General features: G+C 33.5%; 1 protein-coding gene across 1 annotated transcript; it reads right to left on the reverse strand.

Annotated features, from left to right (window-relative positions):
* Positions 1-319: 319 nt before the first annotated feature.
* Positions 320-14,738, reverse strand: LOC108984317 (DNA mismatch repair protein MSH5). The gene is made up of 34 exons (XM_035687445.1): positions 14,617-14,738; positions 13,655-13,686; positions 12,380-12,474; positions 11,527-11,607; positions 11,382-11,454; positions 10,583-10,646; positions 10,103-10,257; positions 9,869-9,970; positions 9,775-9,802; positions 9,668-9,699; positions 9,523-9,580; positions 9,139-9,225; positions 8,605-8,661; positions 7,703-7,804; positions 7,527-7,571; positions 7,349-7,426; positions 6,091-6,141; positions 5,916-5,997; positions 5,044-5,117; positions 4,856-4,955; positions 4,197-4,293; positions 3,993-4,082; positions 3,833-3,897; positions 3,653-3,711; positions 3,031-3,107; positions 2,852-2,938; positions 2,511-2,572; positions 2,341-2,402; positions 1,967-2,020; positions 1,778-1,869; positions 1,163-1,194; positions 1,054-1,077; positions 713-828; positions 320-620 (listed from the first exon to the last, which is right to left on the reverse strand). Exons 1-34 carry the CDS (start codon positions 14,650-14,652, stop codon positions 540-542), a joined length of 2,430 nt encoding a protein of 809 aa, XP_035543338.1. The 5' UTR covers positions 14,653-14,738; the 3' UTR covers positions 320-539.
* Positions 14,739-22,314: the final 7,576 nt, after the last annotated feature.

A 22,314-nucleotide genomic window follows, 5' to 3' on the forward strand; every position in this document is an offset into this window, starting at 1 on the left:
AATAAGGGAGTACCGAAACAACAACACTCCACATGTAAACTATGAACACTTTTTTCACCGCATTAAGCCATTTGCATGATCTCATAGTGATGCCGAGTTCACCAGCAGCAATGGCTGGAAGAGTGGATTGGTTTGGACAGAGTGTCCGGTTTCGGTAGCTTGGGGACGAGGGCTTCCATTTCTCCAGCTTTTTGTTTTTGTTTTTGTTTTTAATCACTTTAAACACGTGGTATGGCCACATCAAGCGGTAAGAATGAGAGGTTAGAATGAGGTGGCCTGATAGCAGCTTTAAAAAACACACACACAAACCGCAACGATATGTAGTTAAAACTTTGAGAGTTAGCATAGAGATGGCCCACATTGACAGATGAGGCCCGAATATGTTACCCAGATGTTACAGATTTTACTGTATCTCTGTAAACAAAACCTGAAAAAATCCCCGACAAGAGTCGAGCCAAGCCAATACACCTGCGATAAAACAGATCGTGTTCCTTCGGAGAATGTAATTGAAGGAGAGGACACCTTCATTGTCTTCACGATTAAGATGGAAATATATCCTGAAAGAAAAGGCTGAGGTCCCCCTTGGAAACATCAAACTCCAAAATCTTGCCCGCTGCGTCCTGCATTTAGCTCAATAAAAAAAAAAAAAAAAAACCACTATGTAAGAACAGGAATCCCACGAGTCATGTGAGATTTATCGCTCAATTAAGACCTTGTATTGCCGATCTTGAGCTGATATATTCTCATTGCTCAATCGCTCAACATGCTTATTATTCCCGATGGCATCCAACACAAACGCTGCTCGCTTTATGACTTCCCCAGGGACACCTACAATAGCAATGCAATCAATTCCATTAGAAAATTGGAGGCAGTCGTAGAAGCAGCCCCTAGAAGACCTTAGTTTTATGGCTTCATCTGGGCCTCACTTGTCACAGCAAGAGGGATTATGCTTATATAGATTAATCGAACTTATCTCAATGAGGTTGTTAATACTATTATATCCGTGTTCAAGCATTCTAGTTTCAGTAAAGCTAGATTTTAGTTCAGATGTACCTGCAAGTTGTGCACAATGCAGCCCTGCGGGACGCAAACCGGCATGAACAATTGCTGGTAATAATTTTAAATTGGAATCCTCAACTTAGAAAAGCAATTATATACTAACCATAGCTTAGAAGTGCATGTCCGGGAACAAGCCTGCAAGCAATTAAAAAAAAAAAAAGGAGAGATCACAAATTCTAGCACATTACATGCAATGCAATGAGAAATAATAACTTGCGCATTGTTCAAAGAAGGTGAGGTCACAAAGACTGCCAGCTGAAACTATGATTCATAAATCCTTATGGGGATTGAAACTAATTTAACTCATTTGACTGAGGAACCATTATGACCTATCTGCCTTAAACCTAGAACAACTAGATGACGCTACCCACAGCTGCACATTACTACCCGAGTAAATGGCCACGTATGGATGCATGCTGAGCAGCCAGACAACATGATAGAACACTAAGTTGGAATAACTGAATATGTTAAGATGTTTTCTCACTGCTTCTGTTCAAATGACAATAATTTTCATGAAAATATCCCAAGGGACAATAATAATGGTTTCTAGAGATATTTCGGGCAAAGCAAGTGGAAAGCATCAGATATTTTATATAAATCACTTTGAAGGAAACAAATAGCGAACCCCCACCAAGCCAATTGCATGATGATTACCACCATAAAATGGTCACAGGACAGTATTTCTTGGCAGTAATGTAGAGAGCAAGCAGAAATATACCGATATAGAAACACAATGTCTTCGATATTCGTAGAATTGTTGTCAGGCCTCAGCACACTCATGGTGTAAAAGCTGATCATCTCAGTCTCAGACTGAGATCGTCAAAAGAATACATAAATATCAACACTTCCAATGTGCCCAACCGAGAAAGAGTGAATAACTGAGGAAATGAATCTATCAGGTCATAACCTTTGGTAGGCAACTCTTATCAAATATCTCAGTCAAATGAGTACACACCAGAACCTGCAAGATAATAAAGCATGGTTGAATTGAAGCTAGTAGTAGTTTCTGCTCGATTTTGTTTATAAATATTTACTACTTCAACCACTCTTGTAGGGTAAATTGATTCCATTGTTTAAGAAAACAAGAATGCATGAAAAATAATATCTCAATAATCACCAAATCATGCTAAAATGGCTGTCCTGTTTAAAAAAGGGTCTAGACAGTAATGTTGAAACGAAATTAATCTCAACAAAAGGCTTACTATTTTGAAGAAAAGAAAAAGAACCAACTATTAATAGTATGCTATTAATTACTATAGCAGGAAGTACAGAACCTCCAACCTTTGGGGGGTCATCACACGTGGCAAAGTGAGTTATGGTTCCACCAAGCAGCCCAATGCCATCTGAAAAATATTGAGATCATAAATTCATAGAAAACATCTGGCAATATTCCAGTTCTATAGACATAGCATTTCCAAACAGAAAAGTCCATTTGTCTGTCAGAGACTAACCTTCTGTAAGAGTACCTTTACCAAACTCATCCAGTAGACACAAAGATCGTGAAGTTGCATGCCTGTAGGGTTTTTCATAACATGGAAACAAAAAAGGAATAAAATTCCAGTTCTTTTAGTGAAATTCAACTCCTATAATGGAACCATTTAGCAAATATTATAACTCAGTTCAGTCTGAATAGATCTTCATATTATGGAACCAGATTTACCAGCCAAAACAGGGTTTATAAAACAATTCGAAAGGTAAACACCAAGGAACATGAGATACAGATGCGGTAAACCAGAACTATTTATTTATTTAGTAGTTTTAAGCTAATCTATTCACACTCATTCAGGTATACCTTAGCATCATCCCTACTTGATGCAGATCAATCATGAAGGTTGACAGTTCTGCAGTCATAAACTTGCTTCCCATTGCGCAGAATATCCTGTTATCATAGCAATTTGGTTGGTATTACCAATAGCATATTATTGTGTAGTGGCTGTTCCAAGAAAGATGTTGGAAATATTGAGGTCACACCTATCAGTCAAACCCACAGTTGCAGCATCTGCAGGAACAAAACTTCCAATGTGGGAGAGGAAAACAATTAAAGCTACCTGCAACATTAAATTTTCAATCATGATAAAGTGCCCAGAGAGAGATGATGCTAACATTCAACATCCACTTACACTAGGTTAACAAATCTAAGTTGCACAGTAATTGTCAACACCCAAAATGGTGTAAGATAGGTTTTGTATGCAGGTGTTTGGGACACAAGAATACGGATGCTAGTAATTGAAAATCTTGTTACATTGATGGCACTAGCTTGACTAGGATTAGCAATTAAAGGGATCGCGACATGTTTGACTGTCAAAACTTAAAAGAAAGAAGGAATGCTTTTGAAGCATTATGGATTCATTCACTCAAAACCATGCACAATCTTCATATATACCATTACAAAAGAAAATTTACTCTAAAATAGGATTTTCTGAAGCATAGGAGAGTTCATACACCAAAATAAATGCGCATGACATATATGTAACTATATCAGGAGGATTGAAAAAACCACGTAGATAGAGCAAAATCCATTTAGTTATCAGTGAAAATATGATACATAATGAAGGGTATGATCGTCTCTTGAAAGGAAAAAAGAATAACTGACCTGCTTTACATAGATACTTTTCCCCGAATAATTAGGACCAGTGATGATTTGAATTCTTCCTGAAACAACACAATCATGAAAATTTAACAAGAGTATGCTAAGACGGTGGTAAGATTTGTTGAAACTTAGTTAAGCTGAGATTCATCTGATGTACTATGATTGAGTGTATCTTCCATTTACCATCATCAAGTATCTTTGTGTCATTTGGAATAAATGTATCTACTGTCATTTCCTGCAAAATATGCCTGAAAATGGTATCTAGTACTTGTTACTAACCCATGCATAAATCTCAAATTTCTTAAGCATCAGAACACAGGGAAATAAGCCAGACACCTCTCACCTTCCATTTTGAATATTAAGCAAGCTTTCTGTAGTCAAAGTAGGCCTTACATAATTGTTTTGACGAGCAACAAGTGCTAATGACAAAAGGCTGAAATAAAACAGCTAATAATAAGTTTGAGAGAGAGAAAGAGAGAGAGAATCAACAAATGGGGATTCTCATGAGAGAGCAAAAGAAACACTTATTGTCCAAAATAATTCTCACCAATCAAGTTTGGCCGCAAAATTGATGGCCTTGAGCAAATGGGTTGAGAATAGAAGAATATGTGACACCAGATCTCTAGTAATTGCCCTCTCCATATCTTCAAATAATGAATTCAGATTAAACCAATGTAAAATAGGTCATATCATTGCACTTAAAGCTAGAAACAACGGCTCCATTACTACACCTGTGGTCTGATTGTAGATCATTAGAAACTTGTACCTTCTTATCTTCAACAGTGAATTAGGTAAGAGAATGCTTATAGAAAATGTATTCGATACAATTATGTTGACTATTTCTTTCAAAAAAAGTTCCCATATCTCGGTAATGGGGTCTGTTGATTCAGAATCACGGGATGGGTAGATGTAACAGATCATGAATCCATTTAATTTTCTACCACTGTCGCTCTATCTTTCTTAGTGCCGTCTATAATCAAAGCATTACACTTAGAACTAATAAGACAGAGTCTCTGTTGTTATTCTTAATGTCTATTCTAGATATCAATAAGCAGCCACAGAGTGGGGTGGAGTACACAGTTTATGGAACTACACGGGTTCAAAATATTAAACACCAGACTTTTCCCATATATATGCTAGTAAACAATTAAAACTAAGAATATCTCCAAAAGAAAATACAAAACGGGAGAAACTTATACTGCATACCTAGGATTTTATGATAGATATCTCCAAGCAGGTCATCCAGTTCTCTTGTCTTTGGGGTACGGTAAAAGAATCTTTTTGTCTCCCCATCCACATCAGAGAACTATGTTTGACAGCTACGTATTTTCTTTAGAAAAATCCACACTAATAACATAGGGTATTCATTTGATTTAAATGAAGCATTTACTTACAGCAAACACAAAATCTTGAAGTTCCACCAGTGTGGCTTCATCAAGGTTTTCTTCAAAAAAGCACATCAAGTATCCTAAATATTAACCCATAAAAATCAGCAGGCATGGCTAAGATGTGGTAAATTAGCTTAAAGCCAATAGATAAATCACGATCTGTTGTCAAATTCATTGGCATTATGCAAGATAAAAAGTAGCTCAGAACCAAGATAAACATCATGGCACAAACTTACATATTATTTTACTAGTCACTCTAAACCATGTTGCCTTTTTCCAACAAAAGGATTTTATATTTCGCTTATAAAAAAAAAATAGCTCATATTTCTTTTAGGATTTGGAATGCAAAAGACCTCTAGAAGGTGAAATTTACATTTAACATTATGGGCAATGAATAATTTCTATTTTGGTAAATGTATATATATATATGCATGTATAGTTGTAGTACCATTTGAAATTACATTTTCACAAAAGAAATATTTTGGATCATTGTTGATTTTTTTGTATTAATATAGATACCATTTCTAAAGAAAATAAGTCGACCTTAGAGGCTGACATATTCTTCTAGAATTCTAGTTCTGGGCTGCTGCATTGGACTGTGGTGTAGCATCAATGTTGATTTAAATGTTTTGTAAAAACTTATTCTCCAGTCATTTTCAAGTAAAGTCTCATTGTTTCGCAACTAAGATGACAGACCAACACAAACTACAGCTTCATCATCTGCTGACTATTTGAGACATGAGAAAGAGAACATCAAATAACTTAAAAATTTATTATTGAGTCTGATAAAACAAAATTCTGTCAGAGGAAAATATACATAGAATGTGTATCACTCATGAAGAAATATTGCATGAAGTTGCTTCAAAAAGCAGACTAACCTATTTGCTGTATATAAACAATACAAGGAACAAGCTTGTCTTTACATAGATGAGGAAGTTGTGCCCGTTCCAATGATGACAACTGCAAAACAATGCTATTGAGTAAAACAAATTTACCAGTGGATTAGGATTCCTGTTACTCTCATTAGATGTACAGAATAATGCCAACAGGCACCTCCTCCAGAAATTCTGGTAGTTCCTCGTATATTTGCCTCAGCTCATCCAACTATATGACAACAAAATAGTATGATTTGTCATGACAGGTATAACCTGATTTCAGATGTTTGTGAGGTAGAGATAAATGAAAACCATTTTATGTGAAGCATGAAAGTTTTACTAGATAAAAAAATAAAGAATCTTCATCATCGCAAAATTATATAGGTAGCAATCTTTATCAAATTAAACATACAAGAAATTTTTTTTATTAAATCATTCTATTTTATGTAATTGATGGAGTTGTTTTGCTGCTGTATACCATGGTAAATGCTTGAGTGAAAATTGGAGTTTCTTTATTGGGAAATTTTGCGATACATGGTCAACTTTAGCTCAAGTGAATGTGCCTGATTCAGAAATCCAAGAGGATTTTGAGTGTTTTAAACCAAATTTGAGCTCTAACGATATAATCATTAAGCTAAAAGATTTCCCCTCCTTATACACAAGTCATCACTTATATGTTCTATTATTTGTCTTTCAATTGAGATCTTGCTGGATTTCCACTTTGTTGGACGAGTTTGTTTATGGTTTGATGCTATATAGGAGTCTAAAGTTCCAGAATTATCGAGGTGCAGAGATTGAGTGTGTCATTCATGGATTGCACCGCCAAGTTTAGTGTCTAAACAGTTTTTGGGAGTTTCAGAATTGGTTGTGACGAACTCTTCTATGGTGGGATTTTGAAGCGGTGCCCAAGAACTCGCATTGGTTTTTTCTTTTGAAGAGCTCGTCAAAAGTTTCCACTTTTGTCAACAAAAATCTCGTGTCTCGAATCTTTATTTTTATTGCTTTCAATACTTATAGCTTTTGTTCATTGTGGTTACTTGCTTTCTTAATTTGGTTGAGGAGATGTTTGGATTCGCAAGTCATCTCAGCTCATCTCAGTTCATCTCAACTCATCTCACTACTAGTCATTACTATTCAGTAACTTTAACTCACAAATCTCACTACTATTCACAACTCATCTCATTACTATTCACAACCCATCTCATTACTATTCACAACTTATCTCAACTCATCTCAGCTCATCTCAAGTCATCTTCGAATCCAAATGTCTCCTAAATGTTTCGGGACTATCTTGGATTTTCACATTTCATTTTAATTTGACAAGGTGAGTAGATCGATGAGTTTTTACTTTTCATTTCTTAAAATTAATATTGAATAATTCAATATTGAAGATGCAAATGCTAGGAGAAGATAAGGATGGGAAATTTATGTCTAACCTCATCACAAAAACACTCTTTCACGATGGTTTCATAACCCTTTTCTTTACCTCTATTGACATCAAGAACACCAATTACCTATAAAACACATTGCCAAACAATAACACCAATTGTATCTGAATGTAGCAGGTAAGCATAACAAACCTAACAGAATGTTGAGGATGTGATATAGACTAACCAATTCATAGATGTAAGCTAGCTCTGTTGGAATGTATGAAGCAGCCTGTAATAAAGTTATACATGTACATACACAAAAATTAATTACAAAAAAGAAAAGAAATCATCATTAAACTGCAAAAATACACTCAACAAATAACTAACATAAAATTCTGTTGAATGAACTAGTTTATTTACCTCCTCAACAATGTCCAAGTTGAAATGCTTCACATGCTCTCTAAGACTTTCAGAAATCCCCACTTCAAATATCTTGCTCACGTGCAATAGTGAGCAAACACTCTACAAGAGAATTATTCAAAGATTTCAATTTAGAATTTCTATTAAAAGAACATTCTGCTTAAACAAAAACAAAAGAAGAAGAAGAAACTATCAGCAATTCATATGAATATTTAATATATCCACAAATATAGTGCTGCTTTAGGGTAAAAAATTAGTAGCATTCAATCTGAGAATGTGAATAAATAGCTCTTTGCATCCTCAACAACACACTTGTTCGGTGTAGAATCAAACCACCAACTGAAAGTTACATCTCTCCATTTTTTTCAATTGAGTAAAGTAAATGAAGTATGAAAAAAACTCTACACAATGGCATACAAGGAAGAAATGAGTTTATACATTAATTGTTTTCCTTTGATAACGGGCATGTCTAATAGGATTCTTTGAAAGTTCCGAAGTAAACAAAGCAAAGTTTTTACCTTTTCAAGTAAAAGCATGAAAAATTTTCCGAAGACTAATCGTCCATAAGAGGGTTGCGTATTTTAGCATAAATGACATGGAAATTCCTTGCCTCAGTGGCTCATGTCAATCTTTTCCCTGCTCGACAGATATGACTACACATCTTGAGTTGAGTGGACGGGTACTTCTCAAATAATATTGTTATTTTTTTCCGTGCTGGAAGACATTTAATAAGAAAATTTCCACGTTTTCATTTTATCCACGTACTAACATCAATAAAGGATACTGTCCTGCAACTATAATACAGTTCCAACATCTCAGGCTCTCCAGGTGAGTAACTTATACATCTTTGTTAACTAAGAAAGGAATGAAACGTGAGAGAATACGATATTACAAAAACTTACCTTTAGAAAAGCTGTCCAGTCGCTGCATGTGCATTTAGAGCTTGGGGAGTTGAATTTCTTCGGGGAAGAAAAAGAAAAAGAAAAGCTTCAAAACATTCAGAATTCAAGGGAATACAGGGGCAACTGAGACACTGTTATATGAAACAAAAATTTGTCCAAAAAGATAGAACAATCAGAATTATAATTATTGCCAACCATATATTAAAACATTGTTGGTTAAACAATAAATTTTATTACCGTGACATAAATGCCAGGCGAGCATCTAAGTATTCAAAGTTTGCGGCAGAGAAAAGTAATGAAAATAAATTATTTGATAATCTTCCAAGATTGGATCAAGTTTAATAATCAAGTATGAAAAGAAACAATTGAGCAAATGGTACTAAAGTTTCATAGATTGTTCTGCACTTAACAATCAACAGACCCTGATGTAACTGTATATACATAATAGAACCGTAAATCTTTATTTGGAGGGGAAGTAATACAATATTCTTTCAAAGGAAAGGACTAAGAACAAAGGACAGACATGATTTGTACCTTGAGTATGTGAGGAATGTCCTTTACAGACTTCAGAGTTTCACGTAAGGAAGCCATCAGATCTTCAGAGAAAAGAAAGAAAGATATCTTTCCCTCGTTAAAGAGAGTGTGCTTTAGTTTTGGTTAATAGATGCATAAAGTTCAGAACTCTTTAGGAAAATCATCTTCACTTCAATAGTTTTAAGAGCTTGTTTTCAGTTCTTAGGTGGTACAGATCAAATTAATTTTCTCTGCAGCCAAATCATCTTCAAGCAATGTTGCTAGGAGATCGTAATAATATTCTTTGCTGTCAGATCAAATTAATTTTCTCTTGGTTCTTTCCTGAATCCATACAGGTTGGCTAGACATAGATAGGCCTCACAAGTTTGCACAATGAAAGGATACCGCATTGAGCCGCCTGTTTAAATTTTCAATGTCTAGTATAGGCCTCATGAACCAGCTTCTAATATAAGAGAACATTTGTCTAAGTCATTGAGTTATAAATTATGTCTGACATAGTAGCATAAAATGATTCTCTATTCAAATTTACCTCAAGAGGCGTCTACCCATTGGTGTTACGCACTGCATTGAGGGCAAAGGAATCAGTTCAATATGCAAAGATAACACAAGATTATAATCCAAAGAACTTCTGCAAACCTTATTCATCACGCCAAACACGGAGAACCTGCAATTAAATGAAATATTAGAGATCTTTTGCCAGGAAATACATACTGGGTTCTTCATCAATTACCCTTCTTTTGCTCTACCAATGCCCATATGGCTAGGATGTTTGTCTATTTGGAAAATCTGTAATGCCTCGTGAGCTGCTGCATCGAGTTTGAGAAAATTATTTCTATTTTTGTTAGTAAAGGAGTACATTATAGTCCAAGTTTCATTCCAGAATAAGTAATTTTTGAAGAAGAAGAATATAAGTTCGAAAAGCTGAAAAAGTTTTACACATTGACAATAATACACAAATAGATACAATGAAATTTCTATCACGGAATCAATTGCGATTGATGCATTGCCACATTCCTTTTGTTCCAGGGTATCCACAATCCTTTCATTCTCCAATATCGCAAGAAGACCCCCACTTGCACGAACTTGAACATCACTTCCCATGTCCATCATGGAACTCAGCTGTGTTGGAAAGGAAAAAAAGAAGTTTAATGTAGAAATCAGGACTAAAACAGCCTATATGCTCCAGTGAGACGTTTGCTTCACAGAGATGGGTTTGGCGGTCGCTAGCACTGCCGTGTGAGAAAAAGAGAAAGAAACAAAAGAAAGAAAATCAAGAAGCACAAAGAACCCAATATTCATTTTGTCCAAACATATAATTGCAACTTCAAAGGATCAAAAATAGAATCCATGTAATGAAGAATACAAATTCAGAATATTGGAATATATAATCAAGAAGAAAAAATTAGTAGAACTCATGGTAAAGTATATGTATATTTTGACATACATAACAAACCCTCTCTTTGATGTTTAATCCATCATCCATTCCTGCCACTCGAAGGTATATCAACCTATAAAATCCCGAAGAAAAAAGAATAGGGAGTCAGGATATATATATATATATATATATATAGGGAGGGGGGGGGAGAGAGAGAGAGAGAGAGCGCATCCAGTTCCTCAAAATAATAATAGCATCACATAGAACATTGTCAGAATCTCTCTCCAAATATATACAAGCAATGTCAACCATCTTGATTCAATTCCAACTAATGAAATGAAAAGAATGTAAAGAAGTTTAAATTGCATAATAATTATCAAAAGACATGACCCTATATAGAAGGTTTTTATGGCAGAAAATAGTCAGATAGAAACCTCATAGACTTGATTTTCCTCCATACAATAAAGAATTTTGGTATGAAATCCAGTTTTATGACCAGGCGTACAAGTTTGCAATAATTATAAGATTTGCTGATAGAGTTGAAGTCTGTAATGCACCACAGCCAAATACACATACATGGTAAGTATTTTTAACCAGTTCTTTCGTTTAAATGAGTTGCATATGACACATCAATATGAAGTTTTCAACTACTAGTATCGGAAACATTAAGCATTACAAAAGAATAAGAAACAGCACTGCTGCCAAACCTAAAAAAAATACTAATCAATTTACTTTGGATAAATTTAACAAGGACTAATCTGCATATGCTCTGAAGTTCTATTTGTCTCCTTAAATTGAGCCCAAGTTTGATATCCCCAACATGAGATTAACAAGAACAACAGTGAACATTTTGCTGATGCTTTTATACCTGTGCCATGCTTGCTCATAGCTGAAAATTGAACTTTTCACAAGCTTCACAGTGGGAGCCTCGGTTGTTCCATCTGCATCACTTCAGAGAGTAAACAAGGCCCCAAGCATAGTTCATAAAATCAACAAAGAGATGAGCAGCATACCACTACGTTGTAAAGCACACAAAAAGAATTCTTCACTTTTAGTGCTTGTGTAAATGATCAGTGGCTTTGCTTGATATTTTACTGAACCAGTGATACAGCCAAGGTGAACAAAAGAAGGCATATGAAGTATATTGTTACAAATATTTAACCGAAGAAAATAAGTAAAGATTACATGGATGAATAGAAATAATTCGAGTGGCAAGAGGCAAAAACAAAGCTCTTTAATTTAATTATCAAGAAACATAGTACCAAAATATTATTTTTTATGACGGGCGAAATACCCCACGGCAGAGCCCTTAGCACTCACCCATGGAACCTAGACCTCCTGGGAGACTAGCACAGCAACCCATTGCCATGGCCTCCCACTTAAATTGCAGTTTGATCCCAGGGAGAATCAAACTTGTGACATGGGGCTCATGCACACAAGTTCGCCCTTACCACTTGGGCTATAGGACTAAAAGAAATAGAATCCATTCATAACAAGGCAACATGAAACTCATACCTAGATCAATCAAGAGAAATTCCGTGATACTACCTTCCCAAACTTCAAGCACATGAAGTTGGCGGATAAGATTTTTTTTTTTTATGACGGGGGAACCACCCCACAACAGAGCCCTTAGGACTCACCCCTGGAAGTTTGGAACCTAAACCTTCGGGGAGACTAGCACGGCAACCAATCGCCATGGCCTCCCACTAAAATTGCAGTTTGATCCTAGGGGGAATTGAACTTGTGACATGGGGCTCATGCACACAAGTTTGCCCTTGCCATTTGGGCTACCCATGGGTGGGTCCCAAAACAATAGGACTAAAAGAAATAGAATCCATTCATAACAAAGCAACATGAAACTCATACCTAGATCAATCAAGGGAAATTCCGTGCTACTACCTTCCCAAACTTCAAGCACATGAAGTTGGCGGATACTGGGATCATAAAAGGAAACTCCAACTCTGGAACAAAAGAATTGCAGTCATTGTTTGTAGACAATATCTGTTTTTATGACTTATAATCCTAGTCAATTTCATAAAAGTATCAATCAAGCACAATCATGACTTTTACCTACATTTACCATTCATTATTGCCTCAGTTCAATCTGGTTCTTCATTTTTTATTTTTGTCAGTTCTACAGTTTCTGCTTCCAAAAGAGACAACCATTTGATGTATTTAGTTGTCTATGGGTTGTAGTCCATTAATCTTAGGAGTCTAGGAATTCTATTTTTTCTCAGGATCAACGGTCATTCCATTTTTTCATAAGCTTTCTTCATGTCTATCTTAATTCCCCTCATTAGTCCATCTGCTTAGGAGTATTTGAAATAAAAACTCCAATACCATCAGCACATCTATTGCCCAGGTAATTATATTTAATTGCTCTGTAAAAAGCATTAAATACTTTTGATGGCTTAAAATTTTGAGGCAGTTTTCCATCTACTTCCTTTTCCCTCTCTCTTTACTCTCGTGGCTTGTTTTTTTTTCTTCTTTTCTCCCCCCTTACTTCTCCTTCTCTATTTCTTCTTCTTTTCTCTCCTCTTCTTTCTCTTTCTTCTTCCATACTTGCTGTGCTACATCCCATAATTCTAGAAAATTTCCCTCTTCTTTTTTTTTCCAGCTTCTTTCTTCCAAAGTTTCATCAAAATTGATAAAGGAAGAAAATAATAGCAATTTCTAATATATTTTCATTTTAACGCGAGGAAAGAAGGTGTCATATGAGCAAGAGTTATTTTTCTCTCTAATCTGAGTTTCAAAATAAAAGGAAGTCTAAATATTTCCATCAGACTTTGACCCTGATTCAGTTTGAACACTTATCCAAATCCAGACTTGGTTAAACAATCTCAAAAACCTCATACGAAAAACACTTGTGAGTTGTGAGAAGTATCAACAGCAAAAACCAGACTCAAACTGCATTTTTCTAAACCGCACGCCAGAAAGTATAAGGCTGCTTCCGTCAAATATGCAACATGGTTATTGGCATTTTTTCTATACGACTATACTATGCAAGTCTTGACATTAACCTGATTAACCAATTATTTAAATGAGCTTTAATTAGACACCAGTTTTTATTTCTGTTGTTGTGGCAACGAATCTATGTAGTGGTCGGGGAACAGAGGATGAGCATGGTAAGAGGAAGCTCACCGATGGCCGTGTTGAATGCATGCCATGTAAACCTGCACTTATACCAAAAAATCCAGATAAGTTGGAAAGATTGCATGCTAACATGACAGATCTGAGGATCTTTACATTATACACTCCACAGGAGAATAAAGATACCAGCGTTAAATTTCGATTCAAGTTCTCACAATTTTGTCTGCAATCATTAGCGCAAGTAATAGAATATGGAGATTCCCAAACCTCATCATGTTTAATATAAATTTACATCCGCCTGACATAGTTTTTTTTTAGGTCGGTGGTATACGTCATATTTGAGTTATAATATAGTTAAGCACTCGATTTCCGCTCAGTCTATGTATATAGGAAATTTAGATACTGATGTAAATACGTTTTTGAAAAAATAAGTTGACATAGAATATAGCATTGTAGAATTACGTTTCTCCTTCTCCTCCTCCTTCTTCTTGTTTCTTTACGTAGATTTCATCAGAAGATATAAACACAAATAGATAATTTTCCATAGTTTTTATGTGCGCCAGTTGGCCGAAGATAAATAAAAAATAACTAAATAAAATGCATAGAGCTCACTCAACTAAGCCCGGTCGGACAGTTGACTTGGTCGAGTAGGTTCAGTTTATAGTATTTCGGAAACGAGAACAGTATGATGCATTGTAGAGAGAACTTTATTTCCTCCTCTTCTCTAAGATTTTCTCGGCAACCAAACAGAAGAGTTATAATTGCTGAATCGTATACATTTCGTTAATTAGGACAAGAAAAAACCAAAGCCTCTTCTCCAAATTTAACCTGACAGAGCTATTTTCCTCAGCACAAATGTTCAGTTTGTTCGTTCGCATTTTAAAACTAGAACCACCAGAAAATCCCGGAACCGACTCGAAACTTTGTTTTATTATATCTTCCTTAGTTTTCTTCGCAACCAAACCGAAAGCAAGAAACGCAACGGATGAGAGGAGAGAGTGGCGGAACTCGACCTGAGGTACCGCTTCGGTTTCGTCCATTTCCTCCATCTTTGGCGCTCAAATCCTTCTGTCGGTGTTTCAGAATGGGAGCTCAGTTTCGACCTTTTTTTCCGCTTTTTGTAATACAGTTTCGACTTTTGAGCGTTACAGAATACAGAGTAGAGTGTTTGGGCCAGGGATCAATTTATATAGGTCATCCACGGCGCCACACTTTGAAGTTTGAACATATGCGTTGGGCTTAAGAAGTGAGCTGAAGATTTGTCAAAGAGAAATGCTAACGTGCTATTAATTTATAAAAAAAATTTACTCATCATCATTTTCACACTACACATCAAACATAATTTTTATTTTTTTATTTTTTCTCTCTTACCAAATTTATAGTATATGAATGATGAGTAAAAGAACTCAATTAATTTAGAAAGAATAAAACAAAAAAATAAATAAAAACAAGTATGATGTATGGTATGTGAAAATGATGAGTAATAAAGCTCTAATTTATATCACTCACTTTGTCTTCAATGTATTGTTATGTGGCTTAACTTTAAGGGGTCTTGAAGACACTCACCTTTCTCATATGGCTAAGAAAAGTTGACTTAAAGATGGGAATCAAAATTCTAATTTTTTTCATGCATATTTGAATGCTAAGAATCATAAGAGGGTCAATGACATGCATATTGCTAATGGTATGCTTTTAAATACCGCTCTCAATATTCATTAGGTTGTTGTTGAATACTTCAAGCAGTTTTTAAGTGAGAGTAGTACTTTTGAGTTTTCCAATTTAGGGGATCTGATTACCCCTATGATTACTAAGGAGGATAATTTGATGCTTTGTCATGCACCTTCTACTAGTGAGATTAAGGACGCTTTGTTCAATATTTTGGTTCTGGTTTTTTCAGGTTCTGTTGTGATATTGTTAAAGAGGATTTATGGGAAGCCGTTTTTTAGTTTTTTCAACATCATTTTCTTCCCAAATATTATACCGCGTCTTTTATTGTGTTGATTCACAAGGTTGACTAGCCAACTGGTTTTAATAAGTTTAGGCCTATTAGTCTGTGTTCAGTGGTTTATAAGATTTGTGCGAACATTATTGTGGGTCGTCTGACAAATTTGCTCTCTAAGATGATTTCCCTTGAACAATGGGCCTTTATTCCTGGTCGTAGCATTTTTGAAAATATAAGTATTACCCAGGAAATGGTCCGTTATATTGATAAAAATTCTCGGGAGAAATGTCTTAGTTAAGCTTGATATGTCTAAAACTTATGATAGAGTGAATTGGAGTCTTCTTATTCATTTTTTGGATTCTTTTGGTTTTTCTCCTTAATTTTGTACCCTGATCAAGTTATGCATCTCCTCACCTTAGTACTCTATTATGATGAATGGTATCTCTATGGGTTTCTTTAAAGGTGAGCGTGGTCTGAAACAAGGCGATCCGCTCTCGCCCTATTTATTTGTCATTATGCAAGAGGTATTATATCGAATGCTTAAGAACGCTTTTGAGAATGGTAAAATTAGCCGATTTACTCAAGCTAGAGGTACTCCCTTGGACCCTTATCTCCCACCTTATATATGCGGACGATATTATTATTTTTGCTAATGGTGGGAAGAAGTCCATGAGAGGATTGATGGAGGTTTTACATATTTACGAGTTTTGGACCGGTCAGATTCTTAACAAAAATAAAAGTGCTATCTTCTTCTCTAATAAGATCTCTGCTCCCAAAAAGTCATCTCTTATTCGTATAATTGGTTTTTCAGAAGGGTATTTTCCTCTTAAATATTTGGGTGTCCCTATTGTGGTGGGTCGCCTTAAGGTCTGTGATTTTGGTGAGTTGATTGGGAAAGTTAATAAGAAGATTGCAGGGTGGAAGATGAAAATGTTATCTGCTGGTGGTCGTGTGATTCTTTTACGTCATGTGTTATCGAGCATGGCCACTCATCTCCTAGCGTTTTTACCCGTTCCTAATTGGGTGTCTAAGGCTGCGTTTGGGTAACGAAAGTATCTCAGCACTTTCCAAGTATTCTCGTACTATTAGAAATACTCTACATGCCAAACAACTTAAAATACTCTCAATGGGACCCACAAACTCACTTCAATCTCTACTCATAACTATTCACAAACATTCTATAATATTTATTATTATTATATATAAATAAAAATAAAATCACTATAATATTTATAACTATTATGTATAAATAAAAAATAAAATCACTATAATATTTATCACTATTAAATAAAAATAAAAAATAAAATCAATAATATTTATCGCTATTATATATAAATAAAAAATAAAATCACTATAATATTTATCACTGTTAAATATAAATTAAAATTAAAATCACTATAATATTTATCACTATTATATATAAATAAAAAATGAAATCACTATAATATTTATCATTATTATATATAAATAAAAAATAAAATCACTATAATATTTATTATTATTATATATAAATAAAAAATAAAATCACTATAATATATAAATAAAAAAATAAAATCACTATAATATATAAATAAAAAATAAAATCACTATAATATTTAAATAAAAAATAAAATCACTATAATATATAAATAAAAAATAAAATCAATATAATATATAAATAAAAAATAAAATCACTATTATATATAAATAAAAAATAAAATCAATATAATATATAAATAAAAAATAAAATCACTATAATATATAAATAAAAAATAAAATCACTATTTATCACTATTATATATAAATAAAAAATAAATTCACTATAATAATTATCACTATTATATATAAATAAAAAATAAAATCACTATAACATATAAATAAAAAATAAAATACTATAATATTTATCACTATTATATATAAATAAAAAATAAAATCACTATAATATTTATCACTATAATATATAAATAAAAAATAACATTACTATAATATTTATTACTATTATATATATGAAAATAAAATTATTATAATATTTATCACTATTATATATAAATTAAAAATAAAATCATTATAATATTTATCATTATTATATATAAAAATAAAATAAAATCACTACAATATTTATTAATATTAAAAAATTACTATAATAAAATCACTATAATATTTATTACTAGAAATAAAATCACTATAATATTTATGGGACCCACACATTTTTCAACTACCTATCCAAAAGTCAACAACTCAACATACTTCACACATCCAAATAATTCAAAATATTCTCAATAGGACCCAAACTCACTCCAATCTCTACTCATAACTATTCACAAACATTCTCAACACTTCTCAAGTATTCTCACTATCCAAACATACCTAGACTTTGAATAGGATTATGAATTCCTTTTTCTAGGGTGATTTTGAAGGGAAAGGCAAGCAGAAGTGGGAGGCCTAGAAAAATATATGTCGTCCTACTGAGGAAGGCGGTTTGGGTATTCGAGATTTTGGAAATGTTCAGAGGGCTTTACATATGAAATTTGTTTGGCGTCTTCTTAAGGGTCAGTCTTTGTGGGCAGATCTTTTTAGACGTAAGTATGTGCAAGGTAATCATTTATCCCTTTTGAACCCTAATAAAGAAACTCGATTTTGGAAAGCTATTGTGAGTTGTATTCTGGAGGTTCTGAATCATTCTAAGTTGGCGGTGAAAAAGGGAAATGTCTATTTCTGGCATGATAATTGGGTGGATGGTGGTCCTATTAGTGATCATTACCTGGTCCTTGAGAGACATTCGCTTAAAATCAAATAATGTCCTATTGAAAATGGGTGGGATATGCCTCTATTGGAAAGATTAATGGGTCAACAAAAAACTCTAAAATTGTATCAACTTTTTGCCATGAGGAAGGATGGGCAGGATGTTCTTATATGGTTGAAGGATAATAATGGAAATTTTACTACTAATAATACTTGGGATTGTATCTATGTTAGAGCTCCTTCGTTACCTTGTGCCCATTGGATTTGGCATACTAATCTCCCTAAGAAAATTTATGTCATAATGTGGAAGGCTTTTCATAACCGTTTGAGTGTTGATGATAAGATAAAGAAAATTGGCATTCCCCTCGTTTCTAAATGTAATTGTTATGCCAATGGACATATGGAAGATTTAAATCACATGCTTTGTAATGGAGAATTTGCTAGACAAATCTGGCATTTGGTTGCGAATTACTTAGGTGTTCATATGGGTGTTTTCCATACGTGGAATGAGCAAATTAATTTCTGGTTCCGCCGTGCTGGTAAGTCTTATCAATTAAGGATTATCTTTGGTATTCTCCTTTCTATTATCTCTTGGAAGCTTTGGGGTAGGCATTGTAAAGCTCGGGTTGAGGACAGGGTGGATTCAGCTCAGGCAGTTTGGCATGTTATCAAGCTATGGATTCGCAGGATGATTTCCTTATTTATGAAAGTTTCTAAGATCTCTTCCCATGATGTTGATATTCTGCAGAGGTTGGATATTCCGGTCTTACCTCATAAGCCTAAGCAGGTTTGAGTGGTGAGGTGGATGAAGCTCAACTCTGATGGTAGTAACTTAGGGGGTAATTCGTGATAATTTTGGTAGGTTGCACTCTGCTTATTTGGTGTTCTTGGGTCCGGGGTCTAATAATTTTCCTGAGTTGAGAAGTTTGTTGGAAGGGGTTAGGAGGTGCCATCAGTAAAGTTTTCATCGAGTTGAGATTAAGATTGATTCTCAACTGATTGTCAGTTGGATTACAAAGGGTTAGTGTAGTATTTGGTACTTGGAAGATTTTTGGGAGGATTTGCAGGGTCTCTTGGGTTGTCTGGAGTATCGTTTGACCCATATTTTTCGTGAAAGTAATGTGGTGGCTGATTATTTAGCCAAACGGGGAGTCGATGGTTTAAATATGGATTGGTCTTTTAATGATAATCTTCCTTGCCAGCTCCAATATCTTCTTCGTATGGACATAATTGGTCTCCCCTATTTGTGCATCTCGTAGTCCTTGGTACGTTTTCTCGCTTGGTCTGAGTTTTAGCTTTTTATGCCTGTGTGTTCTTTTTTACAGGTGCTTAGTGTCTTTGGTTTTAGTCCTGGTTTTCTTTTGCCTTGACTTAGGTTTGTTAGAAGTTGTTTTTATGGTTTTTTTGGTTGAGAGGAAAATAAACGGAATGAAAATAAACGGAATGACTTCCGTTTTTTTATTATTACTTTTGGCACATTCTCTCTCTTATCTCGACATTTTCTATTTCAAATATCATTCCGTTTATTTTCCTCTCAAAAAATTATAAACTCTCTTCCTCACGACCTTTGTTCGACTAAGGAGCTCCGCCACCGTATCACCACTGCACTACCAACCCAAGTCTCGCGATCCCTTTAGTTATGTGGTTGTTGCTGGCCGGGCAGTTTTAAAGGCCATAATGTGGGTGTATCGAATAGCTTGTTATTTTTCAAATATTTCCTAGTTAAAAAACATATAGTTGGATGGGAAATATAGAAATTTTGATTTGTAACTAAGACATTTATATAGGATTTTAGATGGATTTAATTAGACGTTTGTGCTTATTAGCATTAAATGATTATTGAAAATATGATAAAATTAAATAAATTAAAAATTAAAAAACTTGGGTTTGGCTTTAACTATTTCAACAAGAGTGCTAGATATAGTTTGGAAATAATTTCATTTCATTTCATCACATCTCATTTCTTTCCTAAATATCATTAAAATATAAACACTTTCAAACCAATCATTATAACTTTCCAAAATTAAAATAATAATAATAATAATAATAAAATAAAAAAACCTCAAAGACAAAATTTATATTATAACAATATTTTAATTTTATAATATTTGTTATTTAACTTGTTATTTCTCATTTTCTAAAACTCAATAAATACTTAATCTCTCATTTTCTAAAACTCAGTAAATTATAATATTTGTTATTTAACTTGTTATTATGATAGTTAATGATCTGTAAGCCTATTTGAAGGCTGGTTATCAAAGTTGGAAAATGATAAAATAACTACCTCTTTACAATTTTTTCTAGAACTTTCTAATAAAATAATTTACTTTTTAAAAATATTTATTTTAATTTTAATTTTGATTTGATGTGTTTGAAATTAATAATAAAAAATTATTATTTTATGATAAATTGTAAATAAATTGTAATTGGATTGTAAGGCTATCATCTCTCATAAAAAATTGTATGGGGCACGTACATTAATATTAATTGTAACATTATCAATGAAACACTCAGGTGGTATCAATAATGTGATATATGTGTACTATGTTATAGTTCAATCCTTGAATTTTAAATCTGTTTTATCAACACGTGCCTACCCTACCACATCAATAATGTTGTCTTGATATAATATTGGTGATGTTTTAAACGATAAATATTATGCATCAATCGTTATTTATTTTTATATTTTATATTTATATTTTTATAGAGTATGACAATATTTTTTATAAGGTATGGAGTATGAGAGTGATGAATAGTAATTGATGAAAATAATTTTTTGTTACAAATATACTTATTTTTATTTATTAAGGTTTCTCTTTTGTGAAATATAGGGAATCGAAATAACAAAGCTACAATCCTAAATCTATTAATATTACTTTTGAATAAAAAACTTATTATTATTATTATTATTATTTTAATATTTTTTTCATCACTCCCTATTATGATTTCAAAAGATTTAAAAACTATTTTATTTATAATAACACAATTTTTTTTCATCACTTTTTTGTTTATAAAAAATACACAACAGTTTCTTTCAATCTTATTTTAAATGAATGGCATTTTTGTGGAATAATAACATGCTTATAATATATTATAATCTTAATTTATTAAAAATTAAATATAAAATACTCTTTCTGTTAATTATCTAATAATCTATCTTTTAAGATCTTTTATATTATCTTTTAAGATTTCTAATTCAAGTCTTAAATTATATTCTGTACATTTTAATTCATACAAATCACGAAAACCAGTATTATGAGCATAATAATAATCCATCATAAATTATTCAACAGCAATTAAAACTAAAGGCGTATATCTCATATATGAAATAGATAGAAATAGATAAACATATAGTATTAATAGTAATAATAGTAGGAGGTATAACCGGCCATATGCATGCTAACAGATAGAGCAGGCGGTTTAACCGACCATATGCATGAGGAAGTAAATAATATAAGAGAGATATATAAAATAAACTTATTCATTAAAAACATAATACTTACAAGGAGACTAATTCTCAAAGGAGTTGAAGGTTGAAGACATTGGAAAAAAGGAATGGGAGATGAAGTGAGAGGGACGGTCTGGACGGATAGAGAGGTTTGAGCGAGAAAGGAAGGGATTTCAGATCAGGAATTCGAAATGCCCTTCTTTCCTCGTGAACCCCTTTATATAGACACTTAAACAGTAAGTATAATAATACATGAACAGTACCAGCCGACACTAAAAACAAGAACAGTATCAGCCAATGTTAAAAACAAACATAGTACAGCCGACACTAAAAACAAACACAGTACAGGGCACGTAAACTTGTATGTACACAAACAATAATAATCTTCTGGAGAGATAATATTATTGACAACTTACGTATGTTTTGCTGACTGATCGAAAAGTAATAATCTTTTAAAGTCACATATTCTGAGGATCGTAATTTGCTAATTTAAGTTCAAATAGGTATTGAGAATCCATCAGTCGTACTGGATGATAAGGTGAGTAATCTTGAGAGGGAGAGGCGGCTTGGTTACTTTGGGAGGCCTGTTGAGAAGGAGAG

Source organism: Juglans regia, chromosome 2 (assembly GCF_001411555.2).
Source record: "Juglans regia cultivar Chandler chromosome 2, Walnut 2.0, whole genome shotgun sequence".
NCBI classification, from domain to species: domain Eukaryota; kingdom Viridiplantae; phylum Streptophyta; class Magnoliopsida; order Fagales; family Juglandaceae; genus Juglans; species Juglans regia.

Coding starts and splice junctions, on each gene's coding strand:
- LOC108984317 (XM_035687445.1), bottom strand. CDS start 14,652: ATGGAGGAAATGGACGAAACCGAAGCGGTACCTCAG. Junction 6,142..7,348: donor AAGAGTGTTTTTGTGATGAG/GTTAGACATAAA, acceptor GTTGTCATATAG/TTGGATGAGCTGAGGCAAAT. Junction 1,870..1,966: donor ATAAGAGTTGCCTACCAAAG/GTTATGACCTGA, acceptor TGACGATCTCAG/TCTGAGACTGAGATGATCAG.